This window comes from Haplochromis burtoni, unplaced genomic scaffold (assembly GCF_018398535.1).
Source record: "Haplochromis burtoni strain Fernald_Lab_line unplaced genomic scaffold, NCSU_Asbu1 Contig_9, whole genome shotgun sequence".
Lineage (NCBI taxonomy): Eukaryota > Metazoa > Chordata > Actinopteri > Cichliformes > Cichlidae > Haplochromis > Haplochromis burtoni.
In genome coordinates this window covers 3,022,696-3,032,349 of record NW_024582370.1, presented here as the reverse complement: position 1 = coordinate 3,032,349, position 9,654 = coordinate 3,022,696, and the positions used below count along the sequence as shown (strand labels likewise).

At 39.8% G+C, this 9,654-nt stretch overlaps 2 protein-coding genes across 2 annotated transcripts in view; both read right to left on the bottom strand.

The window, feature by feature from the left end:
- Positions 1-18: 18 nt before the first annotated feature.
- Positions 19-5,787, bottom strand: mipa (major intrinsic protein of lens fiber a). The gene is made up of 4 exons (XM_005914820.3): positions 5,051-5,787; positions 4,703-4,867; positions 4,503-4,583; positions 19-4,399 (listed from the first exon to the last, which is right to left on the bottom strand). The coding sequence occupies exons 1-4, from the start codon at positions 5,408-5,410 to the stop codon at positions 4,214-4,216; spliced, it is 792 nt and encodes a 263-aa protein (XP_005914882.1). The 5' UTR covers positions 5,411-5,787; the 3' UTR covers positions 19-4,213.
- Positions 5,788-8,107: 2,320 nt separating this feature from the next.
- Positions 8,108-9,654, bottom strand: part of ptges3a (prostaglandin E synthase 3a (cytosolic)) — a 3,839-nt gene continuing 2,292 nt past the window's right edge. Inside the window, exons 7-8 of the mRNA XM_005914818.3 lie at positions 9,615-9,642; positions 8,108-9,061 (exon numbers count right to left, since the gene is read on the bottom strand). Of these exons, the coding sequence (XP_005914880.1) occupies positions 9,042-9,061; positions 9,615-9,642 (48 nt within the window). The 3' untranslated portion in view covers positions 8,108-9,041. The remainder of the gene's footprint in view (positions 9,062-9,614; positions 9,643-9,654) is intronic.

Here is a 9,654-nt window from a genome sequence, read left to right as displayed (position 1 = left end):
TGTGTGTGTGTGTGTGTGTGTGTGTGTGTGTGTGTGTGTGTGTGTTTCTTTGCTTGTATTTAGGAAAAGATTTGGATTACTGTACAGACTATAGCCTTTTTCCAACAGTGGCCATAAGTGTGACAGTGGGTATAAAAAGGGCAAGGGCACATGACATTGCTGGCCAGTGGACTTTAAGACACCAGGGGATTTTGTTTTATTAGTGTTTGGAGTATATTGCATGTTGGTCTATTTTAGTCATACATTGTATGTAACCCTTTGTGTTTTCACTTTTCTCGCAGTATATTATTCATTCAGTCTCTGCATATAGTGCATGGTAAATACTCATTAAGGAATAAACACCTTTTCTGGCAGTGGTGACTGTGAGACTGTCACAACACTGACAGACTGCGCAAAATGTCAGAAGTTATGAAGCGTGATGGGCAAAGTTTATATTACTGTATGTCAATTAAAAATTCAATTTTGTGTTTTCTGTTCTATCAAACAATTTCTTGTTTAATGTCAGCTGTTACTTAGTAGTTCTAGTTTTATTGTTTTCAACGAACTTTGTGCCACTGTGCGTGTTTTTTTTTAAGTTCTCATTTTGATGGCCCAAGCATACTAAAAAAATACCAAAGAAGAGTCAAAGTAAAAATATATTTTCAAACCGATTTCCCCTTATTTCCCTTTATTTTCAAGCACAACAATAATGTTATTAAGTAAGCAGTTCAGGAAAACAGACAGTTAAATCCATAGACATTTGGACAATAATAGAATCTTTGTAGTTTTGCCTCTGTACACCACCACGGTGGATTTTTAAATCACATATTCAAGTTGTGATTGAAGTGCAGACTTGTAGCTTCAAATGGAGGAGTGTAACAAAAATATTGCATTAACAGTTCGGGAAAGTACTGACATTTTAGAGGCTTAAAAATAACTAGATAAACTAAAATTTCTGCACTTAACAGGAAGGAAAATCGTGCTGTACTGGGCTGACATCAGGTGGTTGACTTGGCCATTGAAGTATAGCCTATTTTCTTTGCCTTTACAAACTCTTGGGTCGCTTTAGCAGTTTGCTTTGGGTCCCTTTGCAATGTGAAACACTATTTTAAACAGTTTTGCAGCATTTTGGATGAGAGCAGAGGGTTTGCCATGGAATAGTCTATAAAAGTCTGTAATTCCTGATCATTTAATGCAATACTTTTGATAAAGTCTTTGAATTAAAGCTGAAAATCTGCACTTCAATCACATGTTGATTGTCAGGTTTAGAAACCCCTGGGGTGGAGCACAGATGCAAAACTACAAACATTGTGCTGTTGTACAAACGCCCATGGACCTAACGGTAATTCTGACACATTATAGTGTTTTCTCACTTGTCCGAGCTTTAATTTTTTTTTTTAAATTTTATTATGGCTGTTTTTATATGCATTGAATGTTAACCCAAACCAGTCATTCCCATAAAAGATGTTTTTACAACAAGTTTAGCACTACCTATCGTCACTGCCAGTGCTGTGCATGTTATCACATAACAGTGTGTGTTGGATGTTGAGAACAGATGTTATATGTATACTTAACCTTTCATATCTTGTGGAGTGACTTTTGTTTATATCACCCTGGGGATACTACTACAATCCTTATAGTCTTTCACTGTGGAGACAAATAAAATTTCACTTTTTCTGTAAATAGTCAAAAACATTTGTTTGAATTTATTTACAAGAAATTGGTCATTTCTCCCTTAAGTCATGATCCATGAGTTATCACTGCACAGTGGAAAATATTCTTCAGTACAAGCAGCTGCGGACAGATGAATTACAGCTTTCGAGGTACACAATCTCATCTGATTTGTTTATGGAAATGATTCGTTTGGGAGTGAGAAGTGTGTTAATAACTATATGACGATTGCTGTATAAATATAAGAATTGCTTTATTGGTCTATGCTGACTGAAAGCATATATCTAAATCCTGTATTTCTTTTTATTACACTTACTCTAAAAGAAAGGAGACAAAACAGGAGTTGGAAACTTAATAATTTTCAGATTTTCTTTTAAATATAAAAATAAGCAATGGCATTTTGATTGGGAAGGTATCCCTGTTACCACAAAGGCTGTCTATTGAATTAAACCATATTGCTGTATAACATAACCAGCGTCGCTTCCATAATCCATTAGCCAAATGGGAGACATTGCATAGCTAGCGTATTATATTTCCTGTCTGTCCAGTTTCAACAGTCATGAAATTAAAAAAGAAGAACACTATACACTGTACATCACAAAGCTTTTCCCCCCCATTAGAAAACAAGTTCTAGTTTCAACAGGCCATTAAAATGTAATTTCTACTCAACCACTGCCAGGGAAATCACACACACACACACACAAAGATTATGTAGAGGAAGCAGAAAGAGAATCAGCTTTCATATCTGGTTCAGTGACTGCTCTGGTGTAATTTGTAAAATGCTAACTTATCTCGGTACCTTGTCCCCTTCCCTCCATCCCAGCAGCTGAAGATGTTCCCTCATGACAGAGGAACAGAGTGGCTGCCTGGTGAACAAAGGGAGGAGGTAGGGTGAGTGAAGGAGGGATGGAAGAGAGAGGGGACATCAGGCCAATTCAACTTCAAAGTTCATTCTCTCATGTGTAGACTGTATGAAAATAAAGGTGTACATCCACCGCCCTGTACAAGCACACTAAAGAGTTCAGTCTCTTCCCCCAAAATATCCGAGGGCCTTGTCCAGTGAAGTGATCTCACTCTTTGAGAGCCACCCAGCACAGTTAAGAAAAGAGAAGTCACCAGGTGTTTGCTAACACCAGCAAGAAGCCGTCACACCTCATGCACTCTTTCATTTCTAACCTCAAGCTGATGTAGAACGACCCTTCAGTCATGTCAAACAGCACAGTCCAAAGAGAAAATGCTTGTTCCTGTCAGGTTTGCTCTCTTTGTTTTACCATGGCAGGCACGTGAAGGTAAAAGCAAACCAGTTTTACACACTTGTACATGAATATCTGGTAAGCGCTGCTTTAAAGCTTGGAGAAAAAAATGAACTCAGGAAGTCACCATCCAAAACAAATTCTCAGGAAGCTGTTTTGGGATATGGTGGAGGTTATGTGAACCAGCGGATTTCCCACTGAAATGAAATCATTAAAAAACAAACAGTGGTTAGCATATATGGGTGCAATAATACAATTTAGGGATTTGCAATTATAACTTCACTGAATTTCTGAAAGTTCAAATAATTTCACTGGGTGTTTTTGTTGTTTATTTTAATACAAATATGAATGTGAGTGCGTGTGCTTCACTAGATGAGTGGATTCAAATGCATTAATGATCTTCAACTGCTATTAAAAAACAATAGGACCACTCTAAACATGGAATTGATTGAATTGGTGTATTGGACTTTTGTGGTTTTAGCGAGCGCAATAAAAAGGGAGCGTCTTTCTCTAAAAAAAGCTGGCAAAATAGATGAAAAGAAAACTCAAAACACAAACAAAGGAATGATCAGTTAAAACAAACACACAAGCATACACATGCACACAGACACGCAAGCACACTGTCTTTCTCTCACTCCTCATCACACATGCACTTGCACATAAGCCAAATAAATACTAGTGAAGTACAATAACTACATGTAATTTACCCAAAGTTCATGGAACAAAACAAACAAAGGGCGAGATCACACTGGATCAAAACGGGGAAAAAAGCATTCAGAAGTCCACTGCTCTATTGTAGCGTCACTCCTAGCAGACTACAAAATAGGAAGGAGGGAAAAAATAGAAAAGAAAGAGAAAGGGAAGCAAAGGAAAGACAGCAATAGCAGCCCCTGTCCTGAGCAGTATATAGCCACCTGGTCAGCCAGGAGTGACTGACTCCCCACACCACAGGGCACAGGGTGCTTCTGTCAGTGGCAAGTCTTCTTCCAACCCTCCATCTTTGTCCTGTGATCCAAGGGGAGAAGAAGAAAATGTAGGATGGGTAGTGGTAAAATCAGAAAGGATGACTAGGGCTGTGGGTGCCCCTTTACTGTAAATCAGGAGGTCCAGTTCTAGATTCAAAAAAAGGAAAACAAAACTTTTGGGATCTGTAGTAGCATGTGTTGAGACAGGGAGGAGGTATGTGTGCAAAAGTAGTGTGTGGGCTGAGGATGGACCAGGAACTGAGGGTGCAGAGGGAGGCATGACAGGTGAGGGATGAGGTGGGCGGGAGGAGGGGGTTCAGAAAAGCCAATCTTCTAACTCCGGGCTTATAGGGCCTGTGTCTTGAGCTCGATGGGCTCCCCCCTGGTCTCCTGCTGGCCGTCGGCCTCTGGGGATCGGGCGCCCTTCAGTGTGGCGAGCCTCTCGGAGAGGCCACGGAAACGAGGGAACAGCATGAAGTCATACAGCAAGGCACCCATGGCACCACCAATCATAGGACCCACCCAGTACACCTGTTGTTTACAGATATGACAGAGAGCAGACAGTGTTGTTTAGTCTGAGGATGTCATGTTCATGCTATGGTGTGAAGTCATTTTGCAGATACAGTTATCTTACCCAATGGTTGACAAAATTCCTGACCAGAACAGCTGGAGCAAAGGACCTTGCAGGGTTCATTCCGGCGCCAGTGTAGTACATCTAGGTAAGAGAAAGAAGTCGGGATTAGGACTGTAAAGATGCTTGTTTAGCTTGTTAGGATATCGTTGTATGAACCCGGAGTGTATTTTCAAATTTATAGACCCCGGGTTGGTTTTTACCCCAAGAAGATGCCCCATGAGCACAGAGAAGCCAATGGCCAAAGCAGCAGAGCCCAGGCGTCCGTTGCGTCTCTCATCTGTCACAGCAAAGATGCAGACGACAAGCTGGAGGGTGAGGAAAATCTCAATTGTGGTGGCCATGCCCAAGCTGATGCCTGGCTGCAGCTGCAGAGGGAAAGACAGAGGGATGGATTGAACTGAGAAGTCAAGACAAACACTGTTTGAAATTGAAACAGACATTTAGCTTTCAGTACATCCATCCAGTCTCAAGTTGTAAAGTATTTTAATTTATAGTTCCTTTCCGAGTATGGGAAAATGATAGGTAACAGCAGGTGACGGCAATCTTACCGTGTTCAGTGCCAAGTTTCCCCGCATGTTGTTGGGTGTGACCCCATAGAGCACAGCAGCACCAGCCAGCGCTCCGAGACACTGGGCAATGATGTAGAAGAAAGCACGGAACAGGGACATCTGAGAGCCAATCAGGTAGGCAAAGGTAACGGCTGGGTTGATGTGTCCTCCACTGATGTGGCCAATAGACTGGATGAAGGTGGCGGCCGCCAAACCAAAGCAAAAGGCAACATGAAGAACATTATGGGGCCCGGTGGTCCAGCGGAGGGCCGCCCCCAGCCCGAAGAACACGAAGAACATTGTGCCATAGAACTCAGCAAACACCGCCCGCCAGAAAGACATGGACCTGAACTCCCACATGGTGGCGAAAGGTCAAAAAGCAACTTCTGAGTGGAGGGATGAAAAGTCAACAACTAATCAACTAAAAGGAGAAGATGTTTCTCCACAGGATTGACTGAGTTTGACACTAAAAAACAAAGAGCAAAATTTGCTCTTAAACCGAAAAAAGACCTCTCTCAATCTAATAGCGACAAAATTTACACCTTACTAACTTGCAACTCTCGTGCAACTGCAAATAATCTGCTGTTCTGCTTTCTGTCATAGAGAGCTCCTGAGTGGAGCAGTACGCCAGTCTCTGCGCATCTATATGCCAACCCCGCTGGTTGTTAGTAGAAGAACATGGATAGACAAACGGTAAGCATGTCCTGCAGACATTCAGCCTCTTTACCAGAGCAGGGGGAGCTCGGGGGCCTTTTTATAACACCCCAGGTCCAAGGCAGTGCCACACAGTCCAGGGGAGGGGTCACTGCACAATACCGCAAATCAAAACAAAGCAATTTAACCCTTTTCTTGCCTTGATTACCCTCAGCTTATTGTAAAAGAAAAACACAAACCTAAAAAGCCATGAACTATTTAAAGTGGGCCAGAGAACAAAAATCATGGTTGGCAAGCATTTACAGTTTGGACTTCTTACATTTCCATGTGGTTTTCCAGCTTTTTAGGGCTTCAGCTACAACTCTGGGTTCATTGCAGGAGAATGAGAGCACCTATGTACCTCCAACAGCCTGGCTGAAGCATTCAACCAAAAAAGCTGGCAATAAAACACCAATCAGTAACCCATCGCTGACTCTGAACCCCCCCTGAGAAACTGCAGTGGTCTTGAACCTCAAAAACAAGAGCAGTGAGCAAGTGGTGGGAAGAACCTGTTAGTGCAGTGAACTAACTGCACTAACAGGTTTGATTTTCCAGCAATCCAGATATTTCTCCAAGCACTTAAGATAATATTAATACTGTGTGATTTTTTTAAATGATTTTAAACTATTTTCTTTTTATTTCATCTAGTTAAAGTAGCATCAGCAGTTCACATTGACTAATCAGAGGTGTGATCTATAAAGCACGAGGAATTTCTCAATTTCTCCATTTGTTCTCTGGATTGGTACAAATTGGGCTGATGGCAACAGAACTGATTAGGCAGAGTTTTACATTGTGTGGGCTGGAATAGTTTGGAGGCTCAGGTCAGATAAAGCGGTGGAAAATCCACGGTTGGAGAGGAAGAGGGGAGAGCAGGCCTGGCATTGAGCATCTGCACTGGAGCATCATGCTGACCAGGACAGCCAAAGGGACGGCTGCAGTGCTTTGAAAGGATTATGCTGAGCTCACTGATTTTCTCCTTTCAGCCATTTAAACAAAACGCTGGCAGTAACAGTTTCTGCTAGTTTCTATGATCTGTTTGCATTAACCTCGATGTTGAATCTGAGTTCACGTTTCCACAGCCCAGAGTGACTATATGTTTGTTCCAGGGTTGTTTTTGCTCACTGTAAAGGTTATATACAAATATAATTGGTAGAAATATCAATTTTCTACAGCAGGTCACCTTTGAAGTTGCCTGTTTAATATGATGGAACAAACAACTTTGAAATAAAACAACTTCGTGTTAAATAGTGTTTATCTTCTTTTTTTTTTTTTAAATTCTGACACTTTATGACTTTGGTCCAGTTGGGGCATCTCTATTGAGAGTAGTATTATGGCCTTTTCGTGACTCCCTAAGCCACCTATTGTGGGTTTAAGCCCACAGTTCAGTTTTACTGGGGAGGGTGTTGAAAAGGTGCTTGCATTGTGTTTTCCTGTTCTCTGGGTCCAGACTGCTGACGCATACCTAACATGCAGCACCTAAACATCTCACATTAGATTAGAAGCTCTGGAATATACTCACCACACAGTGGTGAAAATGTGAACTGCAGAATACAGGACACGGATCGGGTAACTGCAAACACAACATAAACTTTTGAAGCTGCTCATATAAAAAAATGGGCCAACTTCCTTGAAGTTATGTCTTATATATATATATATATATATATATATATATACACACACACATATAAAAACAGGCTTTTGTTATGAGAAGTTGGGATCATCACTGACATCTTTCATCAACAAACTATAATCTTATAGCAATAGTTTATCTAGCCCACGAACTTCACTGAGGTGAACTACAGTACTTGTGACCTTTGGGTAGTTCCTTCTAGTAAACAAAGAAGATGGAAAGCCCCTGAATTTCCCTTTTAAAGGCTAGAGAAAAGTTGAGTGCAGTTCTGTGAAAAGCCTGACACTATGACGTGATTAATCCATTATTTCACATTTCATAGAAATTGGATCATGGGATATAAAGATTTTTCAGAGTTCTTTTTAATGCAGTACTTACAGATGGACTTTTAATTGGTGCAAATCTCTTAGCACTGACCCTTAAAAGACCCCTTCCTTATAAAGCTCAATTTAAGAACTATGGTACGTTTGCAGTCTTTGTTCTGCGTGAAAATACTTTTGAAGAGCAAATTGGAGTAACTTAATACAATTCTTTGAGCTTTGCCATCGCTCCAGCAAAAACAAAACCTATTGAGAACTTTGTTCTTAAAAGGAAAGCTTTATAACATGCTGACTCACACGGCAAAAGTCTCAATATTAATCAAGCTGAACTTGCATATATTAGTGCAGTCTTCCATCATTTACAATGGAACTGTTAGGAAGGCAAGACTATGGCCACTATGGGCAAGAGAACAATTACAGTGACCAGTAAAGTTTATTAGAAATTAATAGCCAAACTCCCACAATATAAGACAAAGAAAGAATTCAACACATGTTGAATCAAACAAACCTCCAATCATAGTTCTGTTGTATATGATAAACATTTATAATCTATACGGGATTAAACCATTTGTGCGACTTTGTTAACTACACAGGATCTCTGCCGTCACCTCGGAATATCTGTAAGAAAATTAATTTTGATGATTCATATAACAGCATAAAGAAACTCATCTTTGCAAAGGCATGACTACGTGGAACAACAGCAGCACTCCACTACCATAACCTCAACACAAGCTGTTAAGTTGCACAAGCATGTTTATTTTAAGTGCTGAAACATATTTTTAAAAAAAGTTATTGTTAAATATTTGTAGATGTTGGCATACATTTGAAAAACCCATTACAAGCAGAACTCCTGCCTCTTAAATTAACAAAGAAAATATGTGCAATTTACAATACAAACATTAAAGGGGAAAATCTGTTATTAAAAAATCTACTTTTTTGGAAAATAGGCATTTTTGAGGTTTTTTTTCTTTTCATTAGAAATCACAACGTTTAATACATAACCTGACATCGGCAAAAAAAGGAAAAAAAAAAGAGACGGAGAGAAGTTGTAAGACATCAGTACATCCCATAACATCATCATTTAAGTCAATGAACAATAACATTTTCATTTGAACAGAATTGTCCATGCAAAACAAAACAGCAAAGCACAGCACTGTATGTTGCTATGGATTTCTGTGCATGTCTCCATCCAACAGTCACTCCCTGCCACTCCCTTCAGGGGTGTCGCTTTGGAAACTGCGTCGAGATTAGGTTCTTCTTCAACGTGGATGCCAACTCATGCCTAGTCTCCCTCTTCAACAAACTTAGAACTCACTTTGTTAACTACTGAGGTGGCATCCATATTCAACTACTCAAGATCAGGCATTTCTGAAAGAGAAAGTTAAAAACATGATCTAAGTATGAAATTTAATTTTTATGGCTATGGTCATTACAAAAAATAGTCTATGGGCTTTTTGGATAAAGTGGATTGTTAAAGAAACTAATAAACAATATCTGATATACCAAATGTGTGTTAGTGCTATGAATTATGGGATTTCTTTATCATGGTTGCTGTTAATTCTCTTATTATTGCTGTTTTCTAACTGTCTGAAAAAAGCGTAACCAGGGACAAGGTCTGCAAATTAGCTGTGGCTGAAAGTCTTATGTACATTGCATTAGTTGCATTTTGTTTAAACGCAGCAATCTTAACATGTATAAAAACAAAAACATTGAATAAATAAAAATGTATTCTATTAAATAAAATCTCATAACTTGTGACTTTTTCCCCACACGTGTAATTTCTTACTCAAATTATTCCATAATTAATCATCTGTTTTGACACTTTTTCGCACTGCCAGGCATTATCAGAGTTTTGGGACTCGTGTGATCTAGTGACTACAGATTATAAATCACAACAGAGCCCTTTCAGATCGCTACGTACTTTCATCATCGCTGTCTGCAGACTCATGCTGCAAAAAAAA